We start from the raw sequence: 13,798 nt of genomic DNA on the forward strand, positions 1-13,798 counted from the left end.
TACGAAACTAAAACTGGCAGCAGGTGGCGGTAAATGTCTTAAATGATTCATTCATTCATTCATTCATTCATTCATTCATTCATTCATTCAATCATTCATTCATTCATTCATTCATTCATTCATTCATTCATTCATTCATTCATTCATTCATTCAACTTGTTCAAATGGCTGATTCATTCAGGAATAAATTGGCTCTCTTTATGAATGGACAATTGAATCATTGATTCCCCCAAATGATTTACTCAAAACGTGGATTCATTTAGAAACAAAGCACCCCTGTGTGTTGCTCGGAGATGCACAAAAGTTCTGCTCAGGCTTCACAGGTAATATTTTCTTTGGCAAAATTGGGCAAAAACAGTCTCAGTCTAATCTAAAATATAACACAATATCAACTTCTTATTTATTGAACTACTGTAGTAGTTATTTAATTTATTTAGGTTGCCTGATAAAAAAATAAATAATCAATATCACATTTGCACTTGTGCTATTCAGGGCAAAAACAGCACTCGTGTGATATTGCTCAACAATATAATTATAAATATGAGACAAAAACTCATACAGGGGCATTTTTGTCCTGATATCTTGAATTTTAGGGGCATTCTAACTGCATAATATAATATAATATAATATAATATAATATAATATAATATAATATAATATAATATAATATAATATAATATAATATAATATAATATAATATAATATAATATAATATAATATAATATAATATAATATAATATAATAATTTGCATGAATTTGATCATAGATCAAATATTGTACTAGAATTCTGCAATCAAAAGTCTTCGAAGTCAAACATTTCTCATGCAATTATTCCAGGACCAAATGATCCAAGCTATTATATCCATTTTAATTTTATATCAATAACTGTTTCATTTGTGACTATTTTTATTTCCACTACAGAACTTTAGGTGACACATCTGTTGCTACTTTAGCAAAACAGTACAAAGAACTCAATTAAGTCTCCAATGACATGAGCGAGCAACCTCTGAGCAATGCAATTCTCCTGTGGGTATTAACCTTCAAGAGCCTCAGGAGGACAATTAACCACCACAGAGCAAATTCTCCCAAAGTGAAGTGTGTCATTTCTGCACCACAGTGTCAATGGAATCAGAAAAATGATGTTTTCAAACAGGTTTAAAGTGGGTTTTGGATGTTTAGAAGTGTGTAATGTATTTCTGAAACCAGCAGATAGTCTGCAGAACAAGAACACACACTTTATTTCTAAAAAAAAAAAAAAAAAAAGCCTCAACATGGACCTCTCAATAATTTATAAGTTTAATGAGCATCTGTTGTTTTTCCTGGCAGTGGGTGATTTATTTTTTTCTGAGGGGAAAAAGCATTTGTTAAACGAGGCGGAGAACTGCAACTACCTCAGAGCACGTGCGTTACACACGCGTCCACACGGCTCTGCTCACCCCGGCCCACTGTTAAACAATATGCCAGCGATCAAATCATCCAAAGCATGCTCAGTGGAGCACTAACATCTCTGTTACTAAGAATAACCCCTCGTTCTCCTCGGAGCTTTCTTAGTCCTCCGCTGTTTCTTTTTATAGCCATGCCTGGGGAGCTGGCCTGCAGTTTTTAGAAGGACACGACCACAGTCACTGCTCCTCGTCCCGTCTGATCTCAGCTGATGACACTTGTTTACTTGCTCACAAACACAGACAGATGCAATAGCATGGAGAAGCATGACAATACTTCCCTTAGGAAACATTTGCTTTTTTAGTGTAGAAAATAAACAACTTTTATTGATTATATTTTCTAATAAAGGACCCTTTTTACATTTCCAGGTTGAATGAGAGACTACAAATAAATAAATAAAAAAAATATTTTTGCATTCCCATTTGATTCAACAGCAAAAGAAAAATCCACAATAATGTTGGTAAGGTGTTCTGGGTGGTTGCTAGGGTGTTACTTAGCCACTGTTAAGGTGTTCTGGGTGGTTGCTAGGCAGTTTCTAGAGTGTTTTTGTGGTTGCTATGTGGTTGCTAAGTGTCACAGGTTGTTGCTAGGGTGTTGCTATGATATGAATACACTACCCAAAGTCAATAGAGGCCAACCATAAGTTACTACGATGTTCTGGTGCTGAGATATGGCTATTTGTGTTCCCCAAATGTGGTTACTAGGGTGATCTAAATGGTTGCTAGATTTGGCATCAAAGCAATCAGAAGAGAGAAAGATACCAAAATTTCTGTCACTTCCTCCGATAGTTTCTCGTAGCTGTGTTGAGATTTTTAAATTTTAAATTCAAGATGATAAAACACAAAGTATAAAGTTAAAAATATATACGCTATATTTTTGTTTTTAATGAAAATTCATTTAAAACAATTGCTAGAATTACAATGTTAATAAACTGTGTTAAGACTAATAGTCAATACTACACATCTAATGTGCTGTCTATTTGTGGTATATTGTGGATATTCCCTAGTGTTGACATGAGGCATGGAAATGGCCGCTTACCGTGAAACTGTTGTTGACATTCTTTGTGCTTGATTCGGCAACACTGGCATCTGAAAGATCCACTTCATCGAAAATAAGAGACTGTGAACAGGAGGAGAAAGAGAAGAACAGTAAACATTGACGATCACAGTGCCGCAACAGCATTACCTTTCAATGACAATGTCTAAGAAAACAAACATCTTATGAACATTGATACTAAATACTGTTCTATTGAAATGACACAAAAATGAGCTTATTGAGATACTCCTTATCTCAGGGATGGACAATGTTAGTCCTGGAGTGCCGTTGTCCCGCAGAGTTTAGCTCCAACTCTAATCAAACACACCTGAACAAGCTAGTCAATGTCTTCAGGATTACTAAGGCTACTGGCAGGTGAGTTTTTCATCTGGGTTAGAGCTAAACTCTGTCTGACAGTGGCACTCCAGGAACGACGTTGCCCATCCCTGCCTTATCCTACGCACTAACATGCATGTACGCTCTATGGGTTTAAGATGGTTCGCAGACAGCTGGGTGCATCATGACCTCCTCCATCAGCGCAGAGAGCAAGAACTAAAGGCCTGAGATATAATGCCATACACCGCTTTCAGTGAGAGCCGGGATGTTAGAAACCACCGCTAACAAAACATTTGTCAAAGATGAAGATTTCTCATTTTCTTCAGTCATAATTAGAGTTTGAGCAAACATATTGTATTACATTGTCATTTTTTCGACACGGAAATGGAATCTATAATGATGGAAATTTAATCTACTATTTCATTTCATTTGCTGTTTCTAGATATTAAAAGGGGCTTCATCTCATTTGATTATAAAAATATTTTTAAAAAGATCAGATTATTCAGTGCAGAAAAAAAAAGAAAAGAAAAGAAAAAAAGCTCACCAAGGCAGCATTTATTTGATCAAAAATACAGTAAATAAATATTGTGAATTATTATTACAATTTAAAATATTTTTCTATTTGATTTCTATTTGAATATATTATAAAATGTAATTTATTCCTGTGATCAAAGCTGTATTTTCAGCATCATTATTGCAGTCTTCAGTGTCACATGATCCTTCAGAAATCATTCTAATATGATTTGCTGATCAATGAACATTTCTTTTTATCAGTGCTACTTAATATTTTAGTGGAAACTGTGATACATTTTTTTCCAGGATTCTTTGATGAATAGTAAGTTTTTGCAACAATGTAAAAGTCTTTACAGTTACATTTGATCAATTTCAAATTGATCAAATATGATCAATTTTGTTTAAAAAAAAAATCAAAATTTGTCTGGATCACAAATACATAAACAAACAAACAAATAAACAAACAAACAAACAAATAAATACATAAATAAATAAATACCTTGAAAAAGATATGTACATTACTGTTTCAAAGTTTGAAGTCAATAAGATTTTATTTAAAAAACAAAATTGATCATATTTGATCAATTTGAAATTGATCAGATGTAACAGTAAAGAATTTTACATTGTTGCAAAAATGTACTATTCATTTTTGGTTTGACTGTATATTTAATATACAGTCAAACCAAAAATTATTCAGACATTTTTGATATATATTTACTAGTCGGTGCAGGACACTCTAGTTCATTTATGTAAGTGAGGATAGCAAAATAAAGTAAACTGTGACATATTATACCCAAAAATTCTTCATACAGTGGACTACCAGTAAAATTGATGAAAATTTGGAACCAAAAATTATTCAGACACTTTGACCTGACAGTGACACCACTTTTGCTTAAGTGTTATCTGACATAATTAAGATTATTTTTTCTGATACAGTTTAACTTATCTTGTCATATTTTATTACCATTTTTTTTAAACTATAGTGAATAAACTGTAATGAAATGAAATGTTCAAGGCATTTGAATACATTTTGGTTTGAATGTATATACACAAGTGACCAGACATCAAACAGCTGACATGTCTAATGCAGTGATACGATATATACCATCATCCCACCCAGCCCTATGTATAATCAAGTTCACTTATGATAAAATATGTATTTCCAGGCTTTTTGAGTCCTTTGCATCAAGTTCATCAATAGAATCAGTGAAGGCCCAGTTTTTGGGTGGTGATTGGCAGATATTTGAGTAAATGATGGTTGTATACTCAGGCGGTGTACGTCAGTGTGACATCCTATTTTTGATCTGTAGGCTTGGCCGCTCTACAGCATGAAGTGCAGGCCTCTGCGTTGGCTTTTTTCGAGTCTGTCACAGATCCGAGTGCCATGCCAATACAAACAAAACCCCCTTGTCTGAGCACAGCAGTGTGATCAGCCACCTCGATTCTGCCTGTGAGGTCTGTGGCGTAACTCCCAGCTCTCTGACACCATGCGCTAGTGCCACTCCATGTCATTCAGGAGCTATGCAGGAAGTGCTAGCTTGCGTCATGGCTTGGCAGCTGCATAGTTGCCGATTTTTGGGCTGAATTTTAAGCATTCACTCTTTATCTCAGGATTCAGATCAGAACATGGACACAACACCTGAATGCCACCCAAAGGGCCCTATGATTTCTGCGATGAAGAAAACGTGGACGGAAAATTAAATTTACAGTCTAAAGTGGAATAGGGCTGGGCGATATATCGAATGCTTTTGTCACGCGCATTTCGTCAGTAAAGCCGGATCCCTGATTACCACTAAATCGCCATCACCTGCTTTCAAATGGAGCGGCGTTTAATAGACAGAGCCGTAGATCACTGATAGGCCACGCAATATTGCATTCAATATCGATATGAATCGCCGTCAATATTGAACGCGATATTGCGTGGCTTATCAGTGAACTACGGCTCTGTCTATTAAATGGCGTTCCATTTGAAAGCAGGTGATGGCGATTTAGTGGTAATCAGGGAACCGGCTTTACTGACGAAATGCGCGTGACAAAAGCATTCGATATATCGGCCAGCCCTAAAGTGGAATGTCACAGAATTTGGCAAATTTTTGGATGAATACATCAAAAGTAGGGCTGTACACTTAATCAAATCGCGATATGGACTAATGTCTGTGTATATTAAAGTGCAAAAAGACTGCTATTTAAATATGAAGAATGTATGGTCTCTGTGTATATGAGCGACACGGTTTTGTCTACTAAGAGCCAAAGTATACTTCGCTTTTTATACTTCAAGCGATCTCATTTTTTCAAATTGCTTTAATAAGTACTCTCTTTAGTGCTTGATTACAATTCCTACAAAATCATGTTATGATAAACACAGTTTCACAACTCTTTTCAACTACGTTATAATGACCATTTATGTCTGTTTAAGTTATCTTATATACTAGCATAGCATACAGATAAGCGATTAGAGCTTAGTATATACACATTTGAACTTACCCTACATTTAATCTCAACCATCTTTAATATAATTATGTGTTAAATTAAGTGTTATAAATAAAACAAATTAATGATGTTTAATTATTCAGTTAATATGCTTATTATTAGGCTAATTATTAATTAACAGTTCATCAAGTCTGAAAAATTACGTTCAATTCGTTTTATTATTCACAAATGTGTTTTCGTGCAGATTATATAGTAAGATATGTGTATTTTAAATTAATATAATTTGTATATACTTAGGATGATCATTAACTGACACTTTGGGAAGACCCAATTTCGAGGGAGGACTCGATTTGTCATGACACTGGAACGCATGCAAGCTACAGCGACAATGGAGGCCTACAGAGACGAAAGAGTGTGCGAGGAGGTACCCTCATTTGTACTACTCTAGCATTAAGAACTCAAAGATATTTACATGGGTTGTAACCAGGGCTTGACATTAACACCCACCAACCCGCCAAATACGGGTAGATTTCAGCTGTGGCGGGTAAAACAGCCACTCCCACTAGCCACTTTGGCGGGTTTAATATAATTTCAGACTACAGCCTAATTAAAGGTAGCCAAGCTTGTCACATCACAAAATTACAATTCAATCACAATTCTTTATAGATTAATTTGCTGTTAGTGAAGGCGGGATAGGCGGAATCGCGCTGAATGACCTCTCGCGTGCGCTCTCTCTTGGACGCGATCAGTTCTCCTTGTACGTGAATAGTCAAATACAAACACACAGATGTCAAAATGTCCATCGTGTGGAGTATTTCACGTGAATACAGTCGGTTATGGCTTAAGTGAACGTAAACAGGTGGGTAAAAACTGGATATGTGTCAGAATATTATGTCCATGCATTCAGCAGCCCAATTAAATACCTGTCTGTCATTAATGTTAATCAAACTGCAAAAGATGTTTAATAAATGTATACATGTTAAATAAACCTATGTATCTAAAAAAATATATTTTTTGTATTCAATATTTGTAATTTGCTTCTGTGTTCTTTTTATATCGCCTAACAAAAATACCTTTTACAATTTCTCATTTTATGCTTATATTGCCCACCTGTACATACCAGCTGATATACAATGTAGTCTTGATTTGGGTGGTCAATCTGCATTTGAAAGTTTGAAACTGTTGTAAATCAAGTAAAATGACTCAAAATCAAGTAATTTAGGCATGCCAAAGTCAACTTTAATCATATAAAATGTAATTTCTACACAGCAAAATTGTGGCCAGTGAAAATGCTGAGTGGCTAGTAACTTTGGAAAACCACTAGCCATAACGACTGGTGAGCAAAAAAGTTAATGTCAAGCCCTGGTTATAACTCATGGCGATAGATTGCTTAAAACTGCACATGCGTCGAACCCATGTGTATGCGTATGAGTCAAATGAAGTATACTTTGTAAGGCTGTGCGTTCGACTGTATAATTTCTGCTTAACACACATGACGCTTGTGGCGTTTTCAACATCTGCTCTCTCACTATATGAGGACATGAACACATGAGCTTCATCTCCAGAGCTGCTCTGAGAGTCACTTCAGCAGCATTTCACCATTTCATTTGTTTTAAGCTATCATATACCCACTGTTATGACAACCCGTCAAAATAATATAATACAATATTACTATTGTACAGTAGAATGTACTTCTTAAAGTAATAATAATTAAAAGAAAAATAATCCATTTATTAAAACATTATTTTTAAGGAATATCAGAATTCTGTTTAACAGTAAACAGAATTTTTGAAAAGATAAAACATTTCATAGGGCCTTATTATTGTTAATAAATCCTTAAATTGGTTAAGGTTTAATAAATTAGACATGTATTTTGATTATTAAAAATTTCTTAAATAGAATCCAGAAATATTAAAATGAAAAAAAAAAAAAAAAAATTGGTAAAAATGTTTGGAATTTGAAAAAAATGAAAAATAAAAATAATAATAATAATAATCATTTTTTGTTAAACTATTAGTAAATTGCTGTTATATCATATAGGTTTCATTATATCAATTAATTAGACATGGCTTTCATTATTAAAATGTAATCTAAAAATTAGAAACTGAGTCCAAAAACTAAATCCAGAAAAAATGGAAAAAATTTAATTTAGAGAAAAAATAAAAGGGAATTTGTGAAGAAATAAAACAAATTGCATTGGGCCCTACATCCATAACCACAGGAAATGCAGCTGAATGACCAGAGAACATACGAATGGAGGCAAACACACTCAATGCAAGGCTCGCGTTAAGCGTCTTCATGGTGGAGGCACAGAGACACACCGCTGGGTAAAACATCTCCCCTCAGACACGGACAATGACATACAAGGCCCGTCTCCGGGACTCTCCTCTTCAGAAGCCTAAACAGACAAGCAGACGCGGAAATGACGTGATGTCGCTTCGGTTGAGCCGCAGCCAAACTGTTCTCGCCCAATGAGGAGAACAGGCATCCCGAAAAATGCCAGGCAGGGTGATGGGCGGTCGGCAATGTTATTGATGAAGGCTAGATAGATTAAGAGGGGGGTCGCTGCTGTTGCTGACCCGAATCGCTACCAAGCCTTCCTCCGATCCACTGGCGCCAAGAACGGGCGGCGGACGGCGGGCACCGGTCCAGCAGACGGAAAGCACCCTCCAGCACACGCGGCTACGAGAGACTCGATACTGCCAGCGGGCCAAAACGCCACCCGCCTGCCATAGTGCAACCACACACATACACACACACACACAGTGACATTAAAGGCATGGCAGAAGGTGCAATGCAAGTGCCCATGTGCAGCTCTTCAGCCCCTCTCAGCACAGGCATGCCCAGTAACACAGGTCCTGGGGGGAACCATGATCAAGCAAATTGTATTACCCCCTTACCTTAGATCACTTTGTAGGGCTTACAGGGGGCTTATTGTAGGGGCTTTACTGTACACTGTAAAAAATGTTATCATCATCATGGAAAGATTTTTGACAACTGGATTTTCTTCATCAGTAATTAAATACAATTAAAAAGTGCTATGATTTTACTGTTTTTAAGGCAGCAATTAAAGGTTGAAATTTTTTACAGTGTAGTGAGTGTGTAGAATCAGGATATACTGTAATCGAACAATAGTTTTGTGTGGTACTAAACTCACCTTGGCATCCTTGGCATAGTAGAGTGTACGTCCCCGCAATTTGAAATAACGTTTTTTCCAACGCTGGAACGAGCTTGTCTGTTTCAGAAGCAGCCCTTCCTTCACACTCGTCTGCAGAAAGACAGAGAGGTTTAACAAAAAGTCAGAAACCATCTAAACATCTGCACACAGCACAGTATCACCAGTAGTGATGAACAGATTAGCTCTGTTCCAAAACCTAGACAATTTTTATTGTTCTTAAACTAAGACACCATCTTTAGGCTAAATTGTGTAATAAAAATAGTTCCATCTAATTAAACTGGACTACTTCACAAAATATTTGTGTTTTTTGTGCTATCTATCTTAGCTTAGCAACATGCTAGCACCAAACTATTTAAAACAAAAGGCCCATTCACACTAAAGGCTTTAACTATAACAATGACTACAAAGGTTAAATTAATTGTTTTAACTCTATGAGAATAGGGACATCCACACCACAACTAACTAAAACGACACAGAGGAACTAACGTATATCATTGGAATTACTTTCAGAGCAATTTTTTTTCAGCTGAGGAACAATAAAAACATTGACAGAAAAATCAGAATGCACCCAACTATAAAGAGCTTAAGCATTTTAAGCGGCAGACTCAGTGCGCACTTATAATAAACAGAAAGTTATTGTGCATTTGTGTGGATGCTAATATAGTTATATACCATTATAGTTTTCTTTATAGTTATCTTTCTTGGTGTCAACAGGCCTTTAGTGTGAAGGTCTGGTCATTAGTATTGTAGTCAAGACCACCTAATCTGAGACCAAGACCAGTGTGTGTTGAGACCAAAGACAAGATCAAGGCAAGGCGAGACCAAGTCAAGACCAAGACCAGATCAGCACTCAAATTAATCTGAAAGATCCACATTTACTGCCTGAGAAATTTGCTATTTTTAATAAATAAATAAAATTAGAATAATAGGACACTATATAGAGCTGTATACAATCAAATGAATTCACTAGGGCTGCAACGCATCGCGATTTTATAATTTTATAATTAATTTTATTAATCGCGATTAATCGTTGCAGCCCTAGAATTCACTAACCAAAAAAAAAAATCATTGTTACACTAAAGGTGGCCCAGAAGTTGCCTATGAATTGGTAAAATTATAAATGCCTAAACAATGTTTTGTTTATTGAACATCTGTATAAAATCGATTTCACATTTGCAATTGTGTTCAAATTTGTGAAAACAGTTCTCTTGCTCTCGTTTTTCGTATATATACAGTACAGTCCAAAAGTTTGAAACCACTAAGATTTGTAATGTTTTTAAAAGAAGTTTCGTCTGCTCACCAAGGCTACATTTATTTAATTAAAAATACAGTAAAAAAACAGTAAAATTGTGAAATATTATTACAATTTAAAATAACTGTGTACTATTTAAATATATTTGACAAAGTAATTTATTCCTGTGATCAAAGCTGAATTTTCAGCATCGTTACTCCAGTCTTCAGTGTCACATGATCCTTCAGAAATCATTCTAATATGCTGATTTGCTGCTCAATAAACATTTATGATTATTTTCAATGTTGAAAACAGTTGTGTACTTTTTTTTCAGGATTCCTTGATGAATAGAAAGTTCAAAAGAACAGAATTTATCTGAAATACAAAGCTTCTGTAGCATTATACACTACCGTTCAAAAGTTTGGGGTCAGTAAGAATTTTTATTTTTATTTTTTTGAAAAGAAATTAAAGAAATTAATACTTTTATTCAGCAAAGATGCATTAAATCAATCAAAAGTGTCAGTAAAGACATTTATAATGTTACAAAAGATTAGATTTCAGATAAGCACTGTTCTTTTGAACTTTCTATTCATCAAATAATCCTGAAAAAAAAAAAATATTGTACACAAATATTTTGTACAATTGTACACATTAAATGTTTCTTGAGCAGCAGATCAGCATATTAGAATGATTTCTGAATAATCATGTGACACTGAAGACTGGAGTAACGATGCTGAAAATTCAGCTTTGATCACAGGAATAAATTACTTTGTGAAATATATTCAAATAGAAAACAGTTATTTTAAATTGTAATAATATTTCACAATATTACTGTTTTTACTGTATTTATATATATATATATATATATATATATATATATATATATATATATATATATATATATATATATGAAGAGTTTCGTTGCAAAACGAGATAATTAAGTTTTCAAAAATCTTGTTTTTTGGTTGTGCATTCCAGTTTATATCAATTCAACTGCAGTTGGTTTGTTTTGATTTAAACCTTCATAACTTAAAAAATACAGCTAAGTAGCACCATAAAACAAAATAATAACATGATAACATAATAATAAACATGTTTTGACAAAAATGTTAAAAACGGAGTTATCTCGTTTTGCAACAAAACTCTTCATATATATATATATATATATATATATATATATATATATATATATATATATATATATATATAATATTTTGTAATATAAAAATCCAGATCTCTTACAAGTACCTTTTTGCAATAATATCTTCAAATTTTGTGGCCATTTGTATTAATCCCTCATTAATTTCTGAACCAGCACAACAGTCTAAATAAATCAAATTTGAAATAAGTTATTGATTGCATCTGAAGAAAGAAGTTTTACATCCAATCACATTAATTATGGTAATAAATCAGACAATGCACTGACAATTTAGTGACATCCTCACAACTGTGGTCTTGACCGGTCTTGAAATAAAATCCAGAGTCCTCATAGTCTGAGACCAAGACAAGACCAAATACAAATGCAGTCGAAACCAAGACAAGACCAAGACCTTAAAAATCACACTAGCGGTCACATTTACTGTTGCTTTGCGAAATTTCTCAGACGTGATTTTAATAGAAATTCGCGAGTTTCGCTTGAGGCCAATAAAAGTTCCAAGCAAAAAATTTGTGGGGTGTGTGTGGCCATTAATGAGTTGTTGCCTGTGTAGACAGTATCAGTTCAGTGACTTATGAGGTTCCATGATGGTTATGATTCTCCCTTAGCAGTTAGCTGTGTACACAAGCAGTATTTGAAGGCACTTAGGATGTACTTGCATTTGGTTATTAGCCATGCATGCAACTGCAGGGACTGCAGATGAAAATTAGCCAGAATGGCTAAATCTGGCACATTTACATAAGAGACTTGTTTCTTGTGTTAATTAATGTGCATTGTCCTCTTTTAAAAATAAATAAAATAAAAAATAAATAAATGAAAAAAAAAAAAACTTTGTGCGTTGTTATCCATATGATTCATAAGTGCGCTCATGGTTGAGTTCACGTATTTGAAGTTCACATATGCCTTATGATTCATTAAAAACCAAACCTTAGTAGTAAAAAATTGCATAATCTAAGTAGAAATAGCCTAATTTAATAATTTGGGACTATTTTACCCAATATTACTGTGTAAAAGGTTTTTAAATGATTATTAAAAGTAATGTGGCATTAGCTTAAAGGTGCCCTAGAATTAAAAATTGAATTTATATTGGCATAGTTGAATAACAAGAGTTCAGTAAATGGAAATTACATACAGTGAGTCTCAAACTTCATTGTTTCCTCCTTCTTGTGTAAATCTCATTTGTTTAAAAGACCTCCGAAGAACAGGCGAATCTCAACATAACACTGACTGTTACGTTACAGTCGGGATTATTAAAATGTATGACCCCAATATTTGCATATGCCAGCTCATGTTCAAGCATTAGACAAGGGCAGCCAGTATTTACGTCTGGATGTGCACAGCTGAATCATCAGACTAGGTAAGCAAGCAAGGACAATAGCGAAAAATGGCAGATGGAGCAATAATAACTGACATGATCCATGATAACATGATATTTTTAGTGATATTTGTAAATTGTCTTTCTAAATGTTTCGTTAGCATGTTGCTAATGTACTGTTAAATGTGGTTAAAGTTACCATCGTTTCTTACTGTATTCACGGAGACAAGACTGTCGTTATTTTCATTTTTTAAACACTTGCAGTCTGTATAATTCATAAACACAACTTCATTCTTTATAAATCTCTCCAACAGTGTGTAATGTTAGCTTTAGCCACGGAGCAAAACCTCGAACATTCATTCAGAATCAAATGTAAACATCCAAATAAATACTATGCTCACATAATCCGACGCATGCATGCAGTATGCATGACGAACACTCTGTAAAGATCCATTTTGAGGGTTATATTAGCTGTGTGAACTTTGTTTATGCACTGTTTAAGGCAAGCGGGAGTTCCAGGGGCGGAGAGCACGAGCATTTAAAGGGGCCGCAGCCTGAATCGGTGCATTTCTAATGATGCCCCAAAATAGGCAATTAAAAAATTAATAATAATAATAAAAATAAAAAAAAAATCTATGGGGTATTTTGAGCTGAAACTTCACAGACACATTCAGGGGACACCTTAGACTTATATTACATCTTATAAAAAACATTCGATGGCACCTTTAACAACATGCTAAAGCCAAACACAGTTGAATCAATTGGTTGCTGCTTTTGTAGAGCAGTCTATATAGGTTAGGTCACTTATAAAGTTCGATTTAACTCAGCTTTCCATGTAAGCAGGGAGGCAATGTTTGGAAACAGAACTCAATGGTGAAAAGAGATGTGTAAAAGTAGTGTAAACATCCCATTGACATGTTCCTCTTTTGTCAAATGGAAAAGTAGCGTTCTTTTTTTTTTTTTTTTTTTTGCCATTTCCTGTAGATATATTCCTACCAGAGCTGACTGAGTGACATGACACAGACAAGGCAATAAAACAGTTCTCTGTCTAACTATCTGGTCAAGTAAGCTAAATTATAACTTTAAATATGAGCTGTTCCTACACACACACCATCCAGTTGTATCCCAGCCATGTAAACCATGTTTTAATGGTACCAAACA

General features: G+C 34.5%; 1 protein-coding gene across 6 annotated transcripts in view; it reads right to left on the minus strand.

Moving 5' to 3' along the window:
* dgkh (diacylglycerol kinase, eta) overlaps nucleotides 1-13,798 on the minus strand; it is a 111,539-nt gene that overhangs the window by 68,558 nt on the left and 29,183 nt on the right. For 5 of the 6 annotated variants that reach the window (XM_067408807.1, XM_067408806.1, XM_067408805.1 and 2 more), the window contains 2 exons: nucleotides 8,915-9,025; nucleotides 2,482-2,562 (listed from right to left, as the gene is read on the minus strand). In XM_067408807.1, coding sequence (XP_067264908.1) covers nucleotides 2,482-2,562; nucleotides 8,915-9,025 — 192 coding nt within the window. Of the gene's footprint in view, nucleotides 1-2,481; nucleotides 2,563-8,914; nucleotides 9,026-13,798 lie in introns of those variants that run through there. The other variant, XM_067408810.1, reaches the window with a different exon arrangement.

The sequence above is a fragment of the Chanodichthys erythropterus genome, chromosome 14 (assembly GCF_024489055.1).
Source record: "Chanodichthys erythropterus isolate Z2021 chromosome 14, ASM2448905v1, whole genome shotgun sequence".
Taxonomy (NCBI): Eukaryota; Metazoa; Chordata; class Actinopteri; order Cypriniformes; family Xenocyprididae; genus Chanodichthys; species Chanodichthys erythropterus.